We start from the raw sequence: 22106 nt of genomic DNA, 5'->3' as shown, positions 1-22106 counted from the left end.
AAGACAGGAAGAAATGGAAATGGATGATCCACTATGGCGACCCCTAACGGGAACAGCCATAAGTATAGTAGTAGATTAAATTGAAATTAAATTATCTCAGAGAAACTGTTTGAAGTTGTAGGAGAAAAAAGACATACCATGGTAGCCTAAAGTATGTGTTATTTTACAATCTAAATCTTCCCCCCTCTTCTTTTTTTGGATGTGGTGAGGGGGGACATGCAGGTGATTGGCGTGACAGAGAACGATGCAGAGGGCAAGAAGAGATGGAAATGGATAATCTGATATGCGGACCCCTAACAGCAGTAGAGGAAGAAGTACGTCCAATTTTGTGGCAGCAGTTGAAGGCCCTTCCCTGTTTCAGCATGATGATGCCCACATGCACAAAGCGAGGGCCATAAAGACATTGTTTCCTAAGTTTGGTGTTGAAGAACTTGACTGGCCTGCAGAGCCCTGACCTCAACCCCACTGAACACGTTTGAGATGAACTGGAACAATGAATGAATGGTGGCCTGGTGGCGCAGGTCGCCTCACAGCAAGAAGGTTCTGGGTTCAAGCCCTGGGGTAGTCCAACCGGGGGGGGGGGGGGTCGTCCCGGGTCGTCCTCTGTGTGGAGTTTGCATGTTCTCCCCGTGCCTTCATGGGTTTCCTCCGGGTGCTCCGGTTTCCTCCCACAGTCCAAAGACATGTAGGTCAGGTGAACTGGCCATACTAAATTGCCCCTCGGTATGAAAGTGTGTGTGTGTGTGTGTGTGTGTGTGTGTGGCCCTGTGTGGTGGCCTGGCAACCTGTCCAGGGTGTCTCCCCGTCTGCCACCCAGTGACTGCTGGGATAGGCTCCAGCATCCCCACGACCCTGAGAGCAGGATAAGCGGTTCGGATAATGGAATAGATGGATGGAACAATGAATGTGAGCCAGGCATTGTTGCCCAGCATCAGTGCCCAACCTCACGAACGCTCTTATAGCTGAATGGGTGCAAATCCCCACAGATATGTTCCTAAATCTAGTGAAAAGCCGTTGCAGAAGAGTGGAGGCTGTGATAGCAGCAAAAAAAAAAAAGAAAAGAAAAAAAGAAAAGGGGGGGCTCCAAACTAATGCCCATGATTTTGGAATGAAATGTTCAGCAAGCACAGATCCATGTGATGTTGCACAGCACATGCTGTCCACATAACCTTTGGCCATGTAATGTATCAACTATTACATGTTTTTCCAACGATTACTTCCAGACTAACCACATCCCTCTGATTATCCCTGACTCTATCACTCCCAACCAATCAGAGCCCTTGTTCATTAGCCCCTGTTGTTAACAAACAGATTTCAAACAAAGTCAATATTTATTAGACTCATGCTTTGCTACGTAGCAAGAGGTGGTGCCAATATCTGATGACCATATGGTGCAAATTGGTGTTCTGGTAAGTCTTACGCCTAATTCTGACACGTGCATAGGCGTCCATGCATATTTGTCAAATGAGATAATAGTGGACTCACTAAGTTATCCAGCATCCTCATCAGGGACTCAAACTCCAGCTCTCCAACTTTCCATTTGTGCTGTCCACCCATGTTGACGGCCACTGAATCAGCAACAGCGTGTACTCGTAACCTGAACTTCTCCTGGTCCAGAACAATCAGGTTGTCCACACTGCCAGCACACGAGATGGCGTTGACCTAAAACCCATGGGGTAACAAGGAGGGGAAGAACAAACAGACACCACTCAGACCAGTGTGTTGTTACCAACACATACATATATACACTCACCTTCATGCTCTTGTGCAAGCTATGAAGAAAACAGGGATGTAGTCTGCTGTCCATCCTGATATAATGGCTTTAATCCATCCAGACCATCCTCTGTAGCGCTATTATGATCGAACCAACTAAATATATTACTCCGCTCATTCTGAGATTAAATTATATTTAAACCCGTGTTTTTCCCAGCTATCCTTGGCTAAGAAAAAAAATATATGTCAGAATGGACCCCCCCCCCCCCTTCTCAAACCAAAAAGGACTATTCCAGCTCCTGCCTCATTCAATTGTCATAAAACAAAAAGTTTCTGTGAATAGCAGATGACCTGGCTGCTGCTACATAGCAAACATCTTCCAGGAGCAGGGAGAAGTTACGCTTTCTGGACTGATGTTAAAAAGTCAACAAGAGACAGCTGTGTAGAGTATCTGGCTAAAAGAAAATAAGACTGGAAATCTTGCAGCATGGAAAGCAGATTGGATTGTGCCAAGTATCCTACTAAACGTCAGTAGATCAACTGGGTATATAGGTAATACTACTACTACTACTACTAATAATAATAATAATAATAGTCATCATCATTACATTTATATAGTGCTTTTCTAGACACCCAAGGTGCTTCAGACTGAAGCGGGTAACTCACCTCATCCACCACCAATGTGTAGCACCACCTGGGTGATGCACGGCAGCCATATTGCCCCAGAACGCTCACCCCACATCAGCTAGAGGTGGAGGAATCATTGAGCCAATTACATGGGGGGATGATTAGGTGGCCAGATGGAGAGAGCCAGGTTGGGAATTTTGTCAGGACACTGGGGGACCCCCCTACTCTGTGTGGTAAGGGTCATGGGATCTTTAATGACCACAGTGAGTCAGGACCTCGGTTTAACGTCCCATCTGAAGGATGAGATCTCCTACAGCACAGTGTCCCGTCACTGCACTGGGTCATTGTTGTCTTTATTAGGATCAGAGGGATGACTGCCCCCTACTGGCCCACCAACACCACTTCTGGCAGCAACTCGGTTTTCTCGAGAGGTCTCCCATCCAAGTTCTAGCCAAGCCCACACCTGCTTAGCTTCCGTTATTTGGCAGAGCCAGGGTATGTGTTGGTATGGCTGCCGGCATGCGTGTCTTAACAGGGCTCCAGACTAACTTTTCCACTTGTAGCACTGGTCTTACCAGCTTTCTCAGTTGGTCACACCGGCACATGATTTGTTCGCACCTTTATTTTGGATACAGCATGGCATTAATAGTTGTATTAATTTGCAGGGGGGGGGGGTTGTTAGCCTGTACACAGTCAACTTGACTTTAAACTTTTATTTGATATGAATTCAATAAAAGCACCAACTGATCTCCATGCCCATGGTGTCATTATCGGTGGGACAGCAGGCCATTGTGAGTGGCACCACCGTCTATAGTTGCCCAATCTGGCCTTCGTGCATTCGCAAATACAACCACCTGAAATTCTAACTTACACACACTCGAAATACGCGGCCATTTTGGTCGCAGTCTGGAGCCCTTATTAATAACAAAAATAATGATGACGTATTAGATGCACTTATGACCTCTGATGACTAGTAGTTCTCCTGATTTCCTACATTAAATGCACTTATTGTAAGTTGCTTTGGATAAAAACATTGGCTAAATGACTGTAATGTAATGTCTAACAGCTTGGTTACAGTTGTTATAGAAACAAAATCAAACACAGTATTGCATTAGCTAACATAACCAAGGTTGGGTTTAAATGTGTGGGATTGTCAACACTCAATTTCTAACCACCCATCACAGACACTCACACCAGCCCATTTTCTGATGTGCCGATGCATGCCATTTTAGTCGTTAGCCTGCTTTCACCGTGTTGCATTATTAGCTGTGCATTATTGTTTGGGGTCAGTGCATAGAATTGTAATGATATTGTCCTCTGTGGTCGTTAAAAAAAAAATATGACAGCTGGTCAAATATCAGCATGCCCATCCTCACCCGCTTCCTATGAGTGACTAGCGTTATCATAGGCGGTTGTGAGGCACAATCACCCAAGAATACTTTCAATCAGACAATGAAAAATATATTTTTTCTAAACATCCATTAATTGTGCAGTTGCAACGGTGCTACCTCAGGGGAAAGAAGAAAAAAAAAATCACTCGCACCTTGGAAAAAAATGGTCGTAAAATGTGACCAATCAGTCACAGTCTGGAGCTCTGCTAAATAATGTGTGTGTGTGTGTGTGTGTGTATACCTGGATCTCACAGGCATACTGGGCATTGTAGATGTAATGAAAGGCCTCCTCAGTGGTCTCTCCAAAAGCCACCACACCATGGTTCCTCAGCACGAGCACCTGTAAACACACAACAAAAACACACACCCACATGGTCAGAAACTGTTTCGCTTGCACATTCATCCACATTTCTCACACAGCTGCCTAGTTCTAAACGTGACACACTGAATTAAAATGTTAATGCTAAAATTTTTTGGAATATTTAATTCCAGTTGCTTCAGTTTTATTGAAATGATCTTTTAGATTTTTCCTGATTAGTTTTGCCAGTGATTAGATGGAAATGGATGATCCACTGTGGCGACCCCTAGCGGCAGCAGCAAAAAATAGTAGTAGTTTTCCCTGTGATTAATGGGATCATTCCTCCATCTCCTCCCTGTATTCTTGTCACTGTTTCCACATTTTCTATGACTGTGTAAATAAAATAAATAAACACACAAATAAATAAATAAATACATAAAGACGTTCTGATACAAGGCTGACAGCTGCCTGGCTGGAGGTACTGCGTCAGTGTGCCTGACTGTGTGTCTGCTTATATGCCCTCCCCACCTTTGCTTTGGGCCCCAGAGCCTTCTGCAGCTCGCAGCGCTCCTCCTGGTCGTCCAGGCTTCCCTGGTAGTTGTAGTAGGCAATGTCACCCAGGATCAGCGCCTCCTGAGAGATTGGCAGGATGCCACATTTCATGGACGACACCTGAAAGAATGTGAGAGAGAAGGTGGGAGGGAGGGTATAGTCATACAAGACAGTAAAGAGGAGCAAGAGTTTGACCAAACGAGAGTGTTCTTGGTCTGACTGGATGTTGCTCCTTTTCTATTTTGCATGTTGTTTTTTAACACACTACACAATTCAAGCATCCCTTAGTTTGTAGAAATAAAAGTGAACTGTGTCACCGCACCGAGTGTCTGGCTCAACAAACATTCACTGTTCGAGCTGAAGAAAATGATCCCACTTTAATTTATCTTGCTTAGATGTTTCCAAAGTCCTCTACAGCTGACAGTCAAACCCCCCCCTATTCAAAAAAAAAAAAAGTTTCTCAAGGGCCATTCCAGATACTTGAACTAAATAATGAAAAGTTGACTAAAGGTTAGAGTTAGTTAATCATTAAGATCTGTAAAAAAAGAAAAAGAAAAAAGAACAACCACTGGGGACGCACAAGCCAGTAAATTCTTAGTGCCGGCCCCAAGCCCGGATAAATGGGGAGGGTTGCACCAGGAAAGGCATCCGTCTTAAAACCTTTGCCAAATCAAATATGCAGATCAAAAATCAGATTTCCATACCAGATCGGTCAAGGCCCGGGTTACCAACAACCTCCACCAGTACTGTTGGCTAGCAGGGTGCCGGTAGAAACTATGCTACTGTTGGGCAAATGAGAAAGTGAGGGGGCAGGAATGTCCAGAGGCAGCGGGAGGGGAGGAAGGGTAGGAGTATGGAGGTGGGGGCATCCGGGTGGCGTGGCAGTCTATTCCATTGCCTACCAACACGGGGATCACCAGTTCAAATCCCTGTGTTACCTCCGGCTTGGTCGGACGTCCCTACAGACACAACTGACTGTGTCTGCGGGTGGGAAGCTGGATGTGGGTATGTGTCCTGGTCGCTGCACTAGCGCCTGCTCTGATCGGTCAGGGCGCCTGTTCGGAGGGGGAGGGGGAACTGGGGGGGAATAGCGTGATCCTCCCACATGCTAGCAGGTGAAAAGAAGCGGCTGGTGACTCCACATGTATTGGAGGAGGCATGTGGTAGTCTGCAGCCCTCCCCGGATTGGCAGAGGGGGTGGAGCAGTGACCGGGATGTCTCGGAAGAGTGGGGCATTGGCCAAGTACAATTGGGGGAAAAAAAAGGGGGGGTGGAGGTGAGAGTCGGAACTTTGAATGTTGGCACTATGACTGGTAAAGGGAGAGAGATGGCTGATATGATGGAGAGAAGGAAGATAGATATACTGTGTGTGCAAGAGACCAGGTGGAAGGAGAGTAAGGCCAGCAGCATCCGAGGTGGGTTCAAAATCTTCTACCATGGTGTGGATTGAAGGAGAAAAGGGGTAAGGGTTCTCTCGAAAGAAGAGTATGTCAAGAGTGTGTTGGAGGTGAAGAGAGTGACAGACAGAGTGATGAGTATGAAGTAGGAAATCGAAGGTGTGATAATAAATGTTGTCCACGCATATGCTCCACAAGTTTGGTGTGGGAAGAAAGAAGAATTTTGGAATGACTTGCGGCATGCTCACTAATCCAGGTAAGGAAATCCCAGAAAGATGGATCAGTTCATCTGGACAAAGTGTTTATAATAAGCATTGTGTCCAGATGAACTGATTCAACTTTCTGTGACTTGGATGAAGTGGTGGAGAGTGTGCCTGTTATGGCCCTAGTGCCGCGTGTCTGTAATTTTCCCTCTCCAGGTAATGCCCCGCCTCCTGTAGAACTGCTGATTGAGCCCAGGGTGACCCCAATTCCTCATCAGCTGGGCATATAACTTGGAGAGAGACACCCAACAGCGCCAGTGGGCCATTGTTGGCAACCAGAGAGCAAGCTCTTGTGTCTATACTCCTTGAGAAGGAGGGTGAAACCTATTAGTGTTCTTGTTTCTTTCGGTTTGATCTGAGTTTGTTTTGTTAAAGCCTGGTTAGTTAAGAGCCAGCATCTTTAGTTGCCTGTTTATTCTATAGTTTGACTAAAGGTTCGTTTTGTTAATAAATCAGTTTTTACATCTGGTTCCGCCTCCCACCTTTCTTATTCCCCCGGGACACTTTTATTTTCTTTGTTATTTCCCCTCATCCCCTGGACCTTTAACGGGGAACGTAACAATGGTTTTAAAGGCTGAACTTCGGTGGCCTGAGCCCCGAAAAGTCTACCCCCGCCAGGGAGCATTGTCCCCACCCAGGATTACTCCTAAACCAAGAAAGACAAAATAACAAAAGAGTGTCCGATGGAAGGACTGATCACAGCCCAGCTGGACACTCCCCTATTCTAACCAGGGAAGCTGTCTGAGACACCAACCGAATTGCAATATTCACCGCGTCCGCCACCGGAGACATGCTGCGCACAACAATTAACACACACCAGGAATCCACCTTCTTACTGTCTTATTCAAAAAAAATTTTTTTATCCCGGACAAGCCCCCAATTGTTATGTTCCCCGTTAAAGGTCCAGGGGATGAGGGGAAGTAACAAAGAAAATAAAAGTGTCCCGGGGGAATAAGAAAGGTGGGAGGCAGAACCAGATGTAAAAACAGATTTATTAACAAAACGAACCTTTAGTCAAACTATAGAATAAACAGGCAACTAAAGATGCTGGCTCTTAACTAACCAGGCTTTAACAAAACAAACTCAGATCAAACCAAACCGAAAGAAACAAGAACACTAATAGGTTTCACCCTCCTTCTCAAGGAGTATAGACACAAGAGCTTGCTCTCTGGTTGCCAACAATGGCCCACTGGCCGTCTCTCTCACTCAAGCTGCCAACAATGGCCCACTGGCACTGTTGGGTGTCTCTCTCCAAGTTATATACCCAGCTGATGAGGAATTGGGGTCACCTGGGCTCAATCAGCAGTTCCACAGGAGGCGGGGCATTACCTGGAGAGGGAAAATTACAGACACGCGGCACTGGGGCCGTAACACCCCCTCCCATAAGTACAAACCCTCGGTTTGCATATGAGAGGGTAACTGCAACACACGGCACTGGGGCCGTAACAGTGCCCAATGTGGTGATTGGAGCGGACTTCAATGGGCATGTTGGTGAAGGGAACGGAGGTGATGAGGAGCTGATAGGTAGGTATGGTGTCAAAGAGAGAAATGTGGAAGGACAGACAGTGGTGGATTTGCGAAAAGGATGGAAATTACTGTGGTGAATATTTATTTCAAGAAGAGGGATGAATATAGGGTGACACAGTGTAAGAATGGAGGAAGGTACACACAGGTTGACTATATCTTACGCAGGAGTTGCAATATGAGAGAGACTGGAGACTGCAACGTGGTGACATGGGAGAATGTACTTTTCCAGAGTTGGCCAAGGTGACAGGCACTGGGCGGGTGTGGGGATACTCACAAGTCCCCGGTTGAGCGCTGCCATGTTGGAGTTCTCTCCGGGGAATGAGAGGGTCGCATCTATATGACTGTGAGTAGCTGGGGGGAAGGCTCTGACTGTTGTGTGTGCTTATGCACTGAATAACAGTTTGGAGTATCTGGCCTTCTTGGAGTCTCTGGGTGGTGTCCTGGATAGGGCTCTGCCTCGGGATTCTATAGTTCTGCTGGGGGACTTCAACGCTCATGTGGGCAACTATGGAGAAACCTGGAGGGGCGTGATTGGGAGGAACCCACGTCTGAACCCACGTGCTGCCTTGTTATTGGACTTCTGTGTGAGTCATGGATTGGCCATAACAAACACCATGTTCGAACATAAGGTAGTTCATGAGTGTACTTGGTACCAGAACACCTTAGGTCGAAGATCGATGACAGACTTTGTGGTCGTATCATCAGATCTGCGGCCACATGTTTTGGACACTCGGGTGAACAGAGGAACAGAGCTGTCAACTGATCACCACCTGGTGGTGAGTTGGATCAGATGGCAGGGAAGGCTGCCGGACAGACCTGGCAAACCCAAACGTGTAGTGAGGGTGAACTGGGAACGTCTGGTGGAGGCCCCTGTCTGTGAGGTCTTCAACTCCCACCTCCAGAAGAGGTTCTCGTGTATCCCGAGGGAGGCTGGGGACATGGAGTGTGAGTGAGCCATGTTCAAAGCCCCTACTGCAGATGCAGCAGGCAGGAGCTGTGGTCTTAAGGTCATCGGTGCCTGTCAGGGTGGCAACCTAAGAACCCGCTGATGGACACTGGTGGTGAGGGAAGCCGTCAGGTTTGACATACCCTTCCACGGCCAACTTAACACCAATCAGCCAAAATATTAAAACCACCTGTCTAATATTGTGTAGGTCCCCCTTTTGTCACCAAAACAGCCCTGATCTGTTGAGGCATGACCTCCACAAGACCTCTGTACGTGTCCTCTGGTAACTGGCACCAAGAGGTTAGCAGCAGATCCTTTATGCCCTGTAAATTGCGAGGTGGGGCCTTCCATGGATTGGACTTGTTTTTCCAGCACATCCCACATATGCTTAATCAGCTTGAGATCTGGGGAATTTGGAGGCCAAGTCAACACTTTGAACTTTGTCATGTCCCTCAAACCATTCCTGAACAATTTTTGCTGTGCAGCAGGGCACATTATCCTGATGAAAGAGGCCACTGCCATCAGGGAATACTGTTGCCATGAAGGGGTGTACCTGGTCTGCAATGAAGTGTCAAAGTAACATCCACATGAATGCTGGGACCCAAGATTTATCAGCAGAATATTGGCCAGATCATCACACTGCCTCTGACAGCTTGCTTTCTTCCCACAGTGCATCCTGGTGCCATCACTTCCCCAAGTAAAAAACGCACATTCACCCGGCCATCCACATGATGTAAAAGAAAACGTGATTCATCAGACAAGGCCACCTGCTTCCATTGCTCCACGGTCCAGTTCTGACACTCGCATGCCCATTATAGGCCCTTTTGGTGGTGGACAGTAATTAGCACGGGCACTCTGACTGGATTGCAGCGATATAGCCCCATTCGCAGCAAGCTGTAATCCACTGCGTGTCCTGACACCTGTCTATCATAGCTGTACTATCCTGAGACTTTATAGTATTACTTACCTAGAGGGAACTGTAGACTCCAGGTGTTTTACCTGTCCAGGTAGTCTATATAAAGAAGAAGATGGGCATGTCTGTTCTCTCTCATTTTGTTTGTTGAAGCTGCCAAAGACAAGTAACACTACAGAAAAGCTACTTCTGGAGTCCTGAGTCCTCATTGATTTTTTTTTTGATACACTGTTATATTGGCAACAAGGATAATCTGGCGATAATCAGCTACCTGCCAGTGTGCAGTGACTGAGTGATTGATTGCTTGATTGTTCGAGACTCCAGCAGGACAAAGACTTAGCGAAGGGGAGGGGGGAACACATGCAGGTGAGATGGCAACAATTGGAACGCTGCCACCAATTAAGTTTGACTCCTGCATAAGAAAGCCCACTGAATCTGTTGCTGACTATGTTGCTGAATTAAGGAAACTAGCACACAATTTTAATTATGGAGAAACACTGGCTGAAATGTTAAGAGACAAGCTGGTATGTGGAATAAATGATGACCGAATCCAGAGAAGATTATTGTCTTGAGACTAATCTCACATTTGGCAGTGCCCTGTCACTAAGCCCAAGCCATGGAGTCAGCAAACAAAAAATGTACAGGACTTACAGACAAAAGCAGGAGCTATGTCATATGATGCAGTGAGGAGTAGTGGGTCAGAGCACACCGGACAGAAGAGTGAGCCGTACAAGTGCTGGTGATGGCAATAAAGACTTACCGCTGCAAAGCGAAACATGCACACCACAGATTGTCATTTCAGAAAGGAAAAATATCATGCATGTGAAATGAGTGGACACAGCCTGAGCATGTCGCAATAAGAAAAGGGAAAATGCTGAAAAGAGGACTGACAGAAGACTCCAAGAGGGACGCTTCACACAGTAGAGCAGTGCACACTATCATTCTCACAGCGTGGCCGAGGGAAGCCATCCCTGTGATGAGGAGCAAGCGTTTTCATTATACAGTGTCCGAGGTGAAGATGATGATGAGGGGAAACCACCCTATAAAGTGTGCTTGGGTGTAAATGGGGAACCAGTGACATTTGTTTGTTTCACCATACTAAATGAAAGTAATTTCAAAGAAAAAGTAAAAAATGCTCCTAAATTAAAAAAAAGAAATCCACCTTGATTTGTGAACATATGCAGGAGAGAAAAAATACCTGTGCTGGGGAAGACTTGTGTGAAAATGAAATATCCCCAGCAGGAAAAGACTGCTATCATAGAAGTTAAAGGCTCAGATCCAAACTTATCGGGAAGATGGTGGTTGAAGCATGTTAAACTAGACTGGACAGAAATAAAACACAGTACAAACCTCCTGCAGTAACTGACACTGCAGCATGTGCTCTCAAAGCATTGAGTCCTGATGGAGTCCTGAGTCCTCATTGATGTTTCATTTATTTATTTATCTATTTATCTATTTGATACACAGTGTTATAATAGTCAGCATTAACTTTTTCAGCAATTTGAGATACAGTAGCTCTTCTGTGGAATCGGATCTGATGGGCTAGTCTTTGCTCCTCATGCTGATCAATGATCCTTGGGCACCCATGACCCTGTCGCCGGTTCACCAGTTGTCCTTCCTTGGACCACTTTTAGTAGGTACTGACCACTGCATACCAGGAACACCCCACATGGCCTGCCTTTTTGGGGATGCTCTGACCCAGTCGTCAAGCCATTACAACTTGGCCCTTGTCAAAGTTGCTCAGACCCCTATGCTTGCCCATTTTTCCTGCTACCAACACATCAACTTCAAGAACTGACTGTTCACTTAATATGTGCCACCCCTTGAAAAGTGCAAATGCAATGAGAAAATCTTATTCAATTCACCTGTAAGTGCTTTTAATGTTTTGGCTGATCGGTGCAAAAAAACATTCTGACTCGTCATGGGGAAATGGGATTTTTTTTTGCCCAGACTTACAGCGGCTGTGGCGAGAGTGTGCAGGTGGATGACACAGCGAGCGTCGGGGCGCATCGAGTAAATGGCAGCATGAGGGCTGAACCCTGCGTGGTCGATCATCAGGTTGGTGGAGCCCTGGTCGATCACATCTCCAATTATGTTGACCTTTACCTGGGGAAAGAAAGGACAGAAGTCTGATCCAGTGGGTATTCTGGGAAAGGACACATCAGCGGTCTGTATTTCAGGACGTCAACCAGGTACACCAGATGGCACACATCAACCTGCTACATCCTCTTTTTTGACCACACAAAAGGTTTATATATATATATATATATATATATATATATATATATATATATATATATATATATATATATGATTTATGGTGCCTTGGTGTGGTGGCAAAAGTTCTGTACATTTCTCTGCCTTTTATGACCCTTTCTTTAACCATGCCTTCATTCCAGACCTCTCTCCTGAGAAAGAGAGAGAAAGGAGAGAAAGAGCAGATGAGGTTGGAGGAAAGAATGATGAGGGGATAGAGAAAAAGGAGGAATGTGGGAAACTTGTGACACAGAACAAGAGAAATTAAGGACAAGCATGCTCAAAAAATGGATACATGCAAATGTGTAGTTAACAATATTTCCTGACATCGAGGGGGGGGGGGTAGGCACACTTCAAACTGGATGAGGGAAACATAAAAAACACATCATCAAACTTTACTCTTCCTGATCACCGTCACTCTGGGAAATGATGTGAAAAACTACAAGGGTTCATAAGAGAGTTTGGGAGAGGACCTGACATTTTCAGTATGGCAGCTATAATATAAGTCAGTTAACAGTTATTAAATCACTTTCCCGGGGAGAAAAGGAGAGTGGCAGTGAGACATGGACAAAAAAAACAAAGAAAGTAAAGCTCAGAGAGAGAGAGAGAGAGAGTTTGAGTTTTAAAAAGTATATTTATTCCAAATACGCAACAGTCCAACAGCTTACACCTAAACACAATCATCTCTTCATAATCCAGCTCATACAAAAAACCGTTTCAGGGGAAAACAAAACCCATTGAGTGGTCCAAACAAGTATTCGTAAAAAACATCTCCTTCAGACAGTTTTTACTTCGTAGCTATAAAATAAGTCTCGTGTGCGGCATGGAGACCTCACGTCGAGCAGCTGAGCTACGGCCTCGGTGTTGTTGAGTCCCAATCCTGCTGCAGCCACTATGCACTGCGGGGTGATGGTCGTGGAGGAAAACAGTTTCTGGGAAATCCTGGAAGGCACCATTCGTAGACAACCGGCCTGGTTCCATGTATCAGTGGCTCCTCCAGCAGCAGTAGGAGGAAGAACGCCCGGTGCAACACACTTGTCAACCAGCCTGGTCTTAAACCTCATCAACAACATTGACCAGGATGGGACAAGATTTGTCTTATGTTGCCTCTGACTCTTCATGTTGTAATTCTTGTTTAATTTTCAGAACTATTTTCCGTAGCCTGTATATCTCCTGATCAGTGTAGCCGCATCCGTCTTTGTGTCCCATCTGGGGATTTAACAGAGTACAGAAACAGCTCTTTGTCTGCAAAGAAGTCCTCAAGTTTGACATTTCTCAAACTTTTTGTTCGTTGCAAGAATTTCTTAATCTGGCGTGCATCGTAGTACTCCTGCCGTGCTACCCCTGACAACTGGGAGGAAGTGTGAGTCTGGCTGTCTACACCACCATCCTCCTCCAACTCATCTTCAGACATTTGTACCTCTGGCTGCTTCTTCTTCAATACAGGTACCCGGCTGCCTATACCACAGTCCCCTCCCTCCTCCTCTTCCTCCATACTCAACTCATCCCCAGACAGGTGCTCCTCGTACTGCCTGCTTCTCTCCCTTGTCAACGCTCCTTTCTTGGCTTGAGAGCCACTCATTTTAGCTGCCTGCTTTCTCTTCAGCACAGGAACCTTACAGACTTTTTCATCTTCCAGCAGGTCCTCCTCAGTGCTCAACACTACACCCTCTGCAACTCCACCTGTAGTGTTTGATGCCATTGCCTGTTCACGTTGTGCTTCGTTTTCAGCATTTACGTATTCCTGTTTAGACTTCTCACTATGTTTAGGTGGTTCAGTTTCATCGCTGTGATCTGGACTCCGTCCCTTTTCTGTTGTCTCTTCGCTGTTCTGCCTGGTTTCACTCTGTTCATGTCCTCTCGCTTCACTCTGCGTTTTGCCATCGGAGGGGTGTTTCTCCGGGCAAGCCCGGACCAAATGACCCTCTCCCCCACAGCCAAAACACTTCAAGGTCCCAGAGCTTACAAAGATGACATAGGCAAAATCATTTACCTTCACCCTAAAAGCCACATCCAAGTCTTGGTCTTGTTTGTTCAGGATCATGTGAACCTGTCGTCTGAGTGAAACTACATGTCGCATCAGCGGCGATTTGCAGCCAGATGACAGTTTCCTGATGGACGAGACTGCTTTTCCATACCTCGACAGCTCTCTGGACAAAAACTCATCGGAGATGAACGGCGGGATGTTCGAAACGGTGACTCCTGTCGACAGCGTGGTGAGCAGCGACACTGACATGAAACTGTCATTAACAACAACGCCGGCCTCGACCACCTGGTGTGCTTTGGCTACAGCGTCGACAAAAATCACCACAGCGCCGTTCATCCTAGCAGCAGATTTAAGGCTGCTGTGACCCACAACCTCCCCCAAAGCCAGGGCACAGTCCTCCACTGAACACGGGAAACTGGGCGACACTTTAAGGCCATGTTCTCTGGTGAGTTTGGTAAACTCCATGTCGGCGGTAAGCATGCCGACCAGCAAGCGCTGGTCGACCCCAAACACACACACACACAAAACCCCTTGAAACCCCCTTATATACACAAACCAAGACAGTAACCCTACAAAACACAACTCACTATGTACAATATTTGCACGGAAAAAATGGCAAAAAAGATAGAAAAACGCTCACAACCGCTCTCAGGCGTTTGCTCAGCACGCTCACTCGCACTTCCGCTCAGAGAGAGAGAGAGAGAGAGAGAGAGAGAGAGAGAGAGAGAGAGAGAGAGATTTTGTTTTTACAAAACCCTTTATTAAGCACTACAATTGGTATACAGACAAAAGGACATCAACTGGGCGTCCGGGGAGCGTGGCGGTCTATTCCGTTGCCTACCAACACGGGATCGCCAGGTCGAATCCCTGTGTTACCTCTGGTTTGGTCAGGAGTCCCTTACAGACACAATTGGCAGTGCCTGCAGGTGGGAAGTTGGATGTGGGTATTTGTCCCGGTCGCTGCACTAGCGCCTTCTCTGGTCGGTCGGAGCGCACCCCCGGATTGGCAGAGAGAGGGTGGAGCAGCGACCGGGACGGCTCAAAAAGAGTGGGGTAATTGGCCAGATACAATTGGGGAGAAAAAAGGGGAAAATGTAAAAAAAAAGAAGGACATCAACTACAATAACGCAAGTGGAGAAAAATAAATAAATAAATGAATAAATAAAACAAGCTGACAATACAGCCAGGACGCACCCTCATTATACAAACTGGAAAAAGAAAACCAGGTCTTTATCAGCTCCCACTGAGCACAATACTCCCCCTGTTGCCCATTTAAGGCTGAAAGCCTCTAGCTTGTCTGCCATTTAGTAGGCATGTTCCACCCTGAGCTGAGCCTTCAGCAGTCCTGTAAGAACCTGCACTGGGCCCACACAGCCCGCCACCTGGGCCCAGTTCTTATGGCTTAGCCAGATGGCTAATTTGGCAGTAGGTGATATGAAATTTATAAATGTGTGTGTACCTTTCTTCCTGGCTAGGTATTTGGGAGCATACATAAAAAACTGAAAAGAAAAAGCCTCCCCCAAACCCAAAAACCAGCCCCTTAACAACTCAAACACACCCACCAACCCAGGACACTGGACAAAATGTATTAGAGTTTCAAACTGTGAACAAAAAAGACACGCCCCCCTGTGATCAGGATCCAGGTGCGCTCTTGTGTCTGTTCGGGGCAATCGCTCCATGCACAAACGTCCACTGGAGGTCAGCTGACCATTTTTCAAGTACTAGCTTGTACAGGGACCGCCAGCAGCCTTTTGGAGAAGAGCCTGGACTAAAAAACTCTGACCACCTCGACGCTTTTCATGGCCTGCAGAGACTGAAAATGCCTCACCTTCACACACAGGATGTAAGTTGCCTTTCTTACCATGTCCTCAAACCTATCCAGCTGTGGAGTTGTGAAAGAAAGGAGTCCGCCCTCCACCTCCTGCCACTGTCCCACTTTAGGAGAGACAGCCAACTGTGGAAAGCTATAATCCACATCCTCCTCCCAATGGCCAGACAGCTTATGGTTCTTCATCATAAATGTCCTCAGGTACTCTGGAAGCGACCCACACACCCTCTCAATAATATGACTCAGCAACCGGGGTCAGATTTTGGTGTGTTGTTGCAGGGTCCCTGCGGGTGTCAGGAGATGTCACAGCTTCACACATCCGGCCTCCTTCAGAGAAGATCTTATGCTGGCCGAGGACAGGGTCTGGGCCTGAATGAAGCTGTTGAAAAACAGTGGCTCCTCAAACAGCCACAGACCAGCCATAGCAGCAGGTTCGCTGGAGGCCTTCAAGATCTTCTATACATCCAGGACAGGAGCGTAGAAAGGCACCAGGCCTGTGAGACCTGCCTCTTTCAGCCTCAGCAGAAATAGTTGCTTACTGTACCCTAGACAACCAGCTATCCGCAGGATGAGCTTGGCTATGTCTAGCCACCGCACACCACGGTGATAAAGCAGATGTGCGGTCTTCAGCCTAAATGTCATCACTCGACAGGTAATATCCACAAGACCCTGTCCTCTTTCTTCCACTGGCAAGTATAAGGCAGGGGCTCTGATCCAGTTCTGCCCTGACCATAAAAAGTCCACTATGGCCCGCCGGACATCAAGATCGACAAACGTTCACTTGCACCTACCAGCAAACGGGTGAAAAGTTTCCAGTTGTACATATTAAGTTACCTCCGTCCGGACGGACAGGTGAAAGTTTGTCAACAATTCTGTGCATGTTGTTGACATTTATCCAAGGTAAATCTTGCAGACATTACGAAAAATGTGCCATTGTCAATAGCACACACCAACAAACAGGAAACTGGTATGACTGCTGCAGTAGAAACCGGAAGTCAGTGGACTACATTTATGCACAGAGTTGATATAAGCGTCACACCAATCTCACATTCACCTCCCAGCATGCAGTGCACAGAGAGAGAGAGAGAGAGAGAGAGAGAGAGAGAGAGAGAGAGAGAGAGAGAGAGAGAGAGAGAGAGAGAGAGAGAGAGAGATGACAACACAAAGTGTAGGTGACTAGGTCCGGTGCGGCCAGCTGGCTTGTCAGCAACAGTGAGTAGAGTCAGTCCCCAGAGTAAAATCTAATTATGAGGGAAGTGTACAACTCTGACGAGGGACTTCAGAATAATCATCTGTCCACATATAACCACATTAAGGCTTGATACAATCCAGAACCTACAAGTTCACATTTCGTTTTACAAGACAAGGTCCCAGTGTGTTTCCAACTGAAAGAGAATGGGGCACCCACTCATCTCATCTAACATAACAACAAACACATTGATGGAAGCTACCGAGAAAGGTGCCACTTTTAACATGGTAACAACACTACTACCGCAGTGGGATTTCATCAGAAAGAAGAACTGTGTATCTGAAAAAACTATCACAGTCATGATGCCAAGAAGGGGGGATGAGCGCTGCCAAACACTAGTGTGCTCAAAGTGTCAACAATTTGCATGACGCAATATGTGGGCATTTTGCAGATCCATGTTGAAACAACGCACCAAAACAGGTCTATAATAACTCCAGTAACCTGGGTCCAAATTCTTTACAGCAGTTATGACAGCACATATAGCTATTTTCCAATTCTAAATAATCCAATTTCAGTTCCTCAAACTAAATACCAGTGCAAATCTCTGCCATACAACACTTTCTCAAGTGCATCAAACACACATATGAAATGTCTGCAAGCATATATCAGCAACTTAAACGAAGACTATGGAGCGTATAAAGCTTGCCTTTCAGAAGTGTACGTGGGCATTTATTTATCTATTATTTTTTGTCTAGAAGACAATCAAAATGGGCGTCAGTAAGCCAGGCTACCATTGGCTCGTGAGAGCGGTAGGCGGCTGCAGGTGCAGCATGATTGACACATTCCTCAGCAGAACGCGTAGCCCAGTGAGCCTGCAGATACTGCTATTGGTTACACCACGATTTTTCTCATGAAGAGTTGGTCTATATTTCGCCGCCCTTAACTTGCCTAATAGGCATAATTTGCCTATGGACACGCCGGCAGTGGTCGCAAAACCGATTGCGTGAATGTTGCCATTCCAGATTGTATTGTGCCGCGCCCATTGCCGCCCTGGCAACACGCCTCCCGTGGCGCCCACACCTCACCCTGCTACTGATGTCAAGAGCAGGATTAATCACAGGAAATCATCTCATCATAACTGAGTGATGTTTTCTCATCGTTGTTTTAATGCTTTAGAGTAAATGAAAGTCCTCCACCTTCATTCATTTCATCACTTCATTCATGAAACCTGCGATGGTTAAACACATATGAAGTCTTTTAATAAGGGCCCCTTCTCCAGGTAGGTGAACAGAAAAGGGGGTGGGGTTTGTCTCCAAGTCGGAGCAGCAGAGAAGGGGAGAGCCGCCTGGTGAGATCTGCACTCTACTGAGTGCCCTCTTCTAGTTTTTATTTTTGATTTTGTGCCATGTGGTGTTGCTGAGTGACACCATAATCTAAATAACCTAACCATAACCGAGTGACACCTAACGTAAGTAGTAGTAAAGTAGTAGCAGTAGTAGTAGCAAAACAGTAGTAGTAGTAGTAGTAGTAAAGTAGTGGTAGTAGTAGTATAGTAGTAGTAGTAAAGTAGTGGTAGTAGTGGTAGTAGCAGTAGTATAGTAGTAGTAGTAAAGTGGTGGTAGTAGTGGTATTAGTAGTAGTAGTAGTAGTAGTAAAGTAGATGATGTTGCTGAGTGTCATAAAGGAAGATGTGGTGGTGATGCTGCAGTAGTTGCTATAGTGCACAGTAGTGTGTGTTGTGGTTGCTGAAGGCCAGCTGTCTTGTTGGTGTTGATCCAGTAGTGTGTACACTGTGTATAATGTGTGATAGAGTATTTTATATGTGGCTGTGTTAGCTGTATCACCACCCATATGAGAAATGTGTGTGTGTGTGTAGTTCGTTATTGAAGGCACTCACTGAAACCCTACGGTACACTACTGCATCTCTCACATTAAAAGACTAAAATAAACAGTGAGACAGGCCCTCTTGGAAAAAGGAGGTGACACCCCCGAATTAGTCAATTAATCGTCTCACTGCATCAACATTCCACATTCACCTTCCTAATGAGACCCTGACCTCAACACACTACAGGGAGCTGCATCAGCTTCAGGCTCTGTAAGTACACACGTGTATGCAGTGAGGTTTTAACAATCTGAGTCCATTTTCAATCATTTATACATGAAAGCAGCACAGTAAATGGACATGTGGATGTTGGGCATGGTGCTAGCTCAGGTAGTGTAAGGACAGATAATGTAGGGACAGGTAATGTAGGGACAGCTGTGTCTGTCAACCTCTTGCCTTGGGATTGTAAATATCATAGGCAATACATTTATTCATTTGTTCTTTTGAAATTGCAACTCGTGAATCCTGAATGTTCTTGATCCTCTGCAACAAGCTGCACATGCACAGAGCACACAAGGGCAGGCATGTAAATACACACACACACACACACACACACACACACACACACACACACACACACACACACACACACACACACACACACATTCATGGAGGCAGTGGGTTTGGGTTGGCACTTCAGAAGGGGTGTGTGCTACCTGCCAACAAGCCTGGGCCAGTACAACTCCATTCTTCACTGGAATAATCACTACCCTCCCACTGCCATGCTCACACACATATACGGATATGCACATTACACTGTATGCTGATGATGTGTGAAATTATGCTGCTAGTGAATGTAAGGGTAACTACAGTAAAATTGGGTGTCTGTTTATCTTGTATTAATAGAAACCATTCAAAAACTAAAAAAAACCTTAACTGCAAGTGTGATTAGTGTATGTTGATGATCTAGTGTGTGTTGTGTGCTGTGGGAATCTCACTTAAAAAGCATCCGTTTGAAAAAAAAAAAGCATTGAAAATAAATGAACTTGCACCTCAGATTGGGGATTACATAGGACTGATGATCCAACTTTTTACTATGACTAAAACAGTCACATGTTAACTGCCTGGGTGTAACTGTACACACTGTGTGGGTAATGTGGGTAATTTCATGTTATTTTTCCTTGACATAAAATCAAGAAAGTGATTTGAAGGAAGTAAACAACAAAATATAAATAGTCGAAAAAAAACATTAAGTTGCTGTTGCTCTGGCCCCGTTAACACCTGGTATTAAACTCATCCTGACAGATCCAGTCACAAGTGGACTGCTCTAAATACAGGTCTGAACACACGCAAGCGTCCTCAAGGTGTCTTGAGATCTGATCACTCGGGACGCATATGTCCCCATATGTCCACTACATATGTCCCTATATGTCCTCATATGTCTTCATATGTCCCCATATGTCCTCATATGTCCCCATATGTCTTCATATGTCCTCATATGTCCCCATATGTAGTGTACTCTGAGTGCAAATACGTCCCTGTCTACATCAAAGGACTGCCTGGTTGACTGCAAAAGTGGATGTACCTGGTCATGTGTTTGTGGGATTCCTGAAAGATGGAATGGCACGAGACAAAAAAAAAAGAAGAAAAAAAAAGAAAAGAAAAAAAGAAAAAAAATCAATGAGGGAGGGGGGCGGAGTCGGCTTGTGTTCGTCATGTGAATGCGTCTCTGTGTGTGTCGGAAAAACAGTGGTTTGGCTTGGATTCGCCTTGTCACGAAAGTGGGGAGGCGTCTCCTTCGAGACTGCCGGCCGGAGAGATGCAGTTGGCGAACGCATGCAATACGAGGGTGGGTGTTTGAATTAAAATAGGGATCAATTGGCCACTAAATTGGGAGAAAAAAGGGAAAAATCAGAAATAAATTAGAAGAAAAAAAAAATCAATGAGAGTTTACACTACAAAAACATCAAAAAAGGTGACTTTGTGGTGGACACTGGGGGCTGTGCCTCTCACCCAGCAGGGCTGTTGGCTGGGGGCGTGGTTTACGTTCCCGGGCTCACTGGTGCAGGGTTGTTCCTGCTGCAGTTTGGTTTTTGGAGTTGAGGAATAAACATCAAACTCGCCTTGGTCTCCTGTGTTTTTCCTCATCCTGCCACATTGGTGACCCCGAATTGAACATGTTTGGAGCAGAAGAAGAGTGTGAATCCACTTCGGTCACGCCGCCCCAACTCTCACAGCCAGCCGTTCTCGCCGCGGCTGTGAAGCTCCCAGAGTTCTGGCAGAGCGACCCGGCTTCGTGGTTCCAGCATGTCGAGGCGCTGTTCCACCTGCGTGGAATCTCCGCGGACGACTCCAGATACTATTTGGTCGTCGCTGCGCTGGACCAGCAGTCCACACGCCGGGCCATGCAGCTGTTGCGCACCCCTCCGCAACACGGTAAATACGTCGCACTCAAACATCTTCCGCTCCAGAGGTACAGCATATCTGCCGCAGAGAGGGCAGATAGGATCCTTTCCCTATCAGGGTTGGGCGACGGGACGGCTGTGGATCTCATGGACAATATGCTGTCGTTGCTAGGCTTGGGCGAAGGTGGGTTCCTTTTCCCGCACGTTTTCCTGCGCCAGCTCCCGTCTCCTGTGCGCGCGGTTTTGGCTAACTCCCCGTGTCTGGCCGCTGGTGACTGCCGAGGTTTGGCTGAGGAGGCCGATCGGGTCCTGCTGGCTACCAGACGGTTCGCTGTGAAGAGTGCGGCATCGGAGCCTCTGTAGCCGACGTCGGAGGACGCGGAACTGGCAGTGGTGGCTGGAGTGACTGCCCGGAGACGGCGCAGGAGCGGCCTCTGTTTCTTCCACCAGCGGTTCGGTGGCAAGGCGAGGCGCTGCGTCCCTCTGTGCACGTTTGAGGCGGCGGGAAACTCCAGGGCCAGCACTCAGTAGCAGCTGTGGGCGCTGGCGGACGTAGTGAGTGGCTCTTCATTACGGACTCGATGTCAGGAAGACGGTTTCTGGTGGACTCAGGCTTGCAAAGGGCCTACTCCCTCCTGCTAAGACAGACAGGTTGGCCGAAGGCGGCGGCCCACAGTTGAGTGCAGCTAACGGTTCGTCCATTGCGGCGTTTGGCACAAGGTTGGTGACAGTTTGTTTCCGCGGGCGCCATTTTGAGTGGGACTTTGTAGTCGCCGCCATTACTGTTCCTATTATCGGCACGGATTTTCTGTGTGCTAATGGTCTGCTGGTTGATGTTGCAAACCGCCGTTTAATTGATGCTGTGTCTTTCGCCACTGTTCTGTGTGAGACAGGGGGAGCTGGGCCGTTAACACACGCTAACATTTTAGCATTAGGGGATGTTTTTCAGCGTTTGCTGGCGGATTTTCCATCGGTGACTACACCTGCCTTTT

At 46.6% G+C, this 22106-nt stretch overlaps 1 protein-coding gene across 1 annotated transcript in view; it reads right to left on the bottom strand.

The window, feature by feature from the left end:
* add3a (adducin 3 (gamma) a) overlaps positions 1 to 22106 on the bottom strand; it is a 124952-nt gene that overhangs the window by 32671 nt on the left and 70175 nt on the right. The window contains exons 6-9 of the mRNA XM_056279827.1: positions 11584 to 11733; positions 4558 to 4701; positions 3973 to 4071; positions 1486 to 1662 (exon numbers count right to left, since the gene is read on the bottom strand). Coding sequence (XP_056135802.1) covers positions 1486 to 1662; positions 3973 to 4071; positions 4558 to 4701; positions 11584 to 11733 — 570 coding nt within the window. The remainder of the gene's footprint in view (positions 1 to 1485; positions 1663 to 3972; positions 4072 to 4557; positions 4702 to 11583; positions 11734 to 22106) is intronic.

Source organism: Lampris incognitus, chromosome 5 (assembly GCF_029633865.1).
Source record: "Lampris incognitus isolate fLamInc1 chromosome 5, fLamInc1.hap2, whole genome shotgun sequence".
In the NCBI taxonomy this organism is placed as follows: domain Eukaryota; kingdom Metazoa; phylum Chordata; class Actinopteri; order Lampriformes; family Lampridae; genus Lampris; species Lampris incognitus.
Note: the sequence above shows the minus strand (reverse complement) of the source record. Positions and strands in the feature narration are given on the sequence as shown.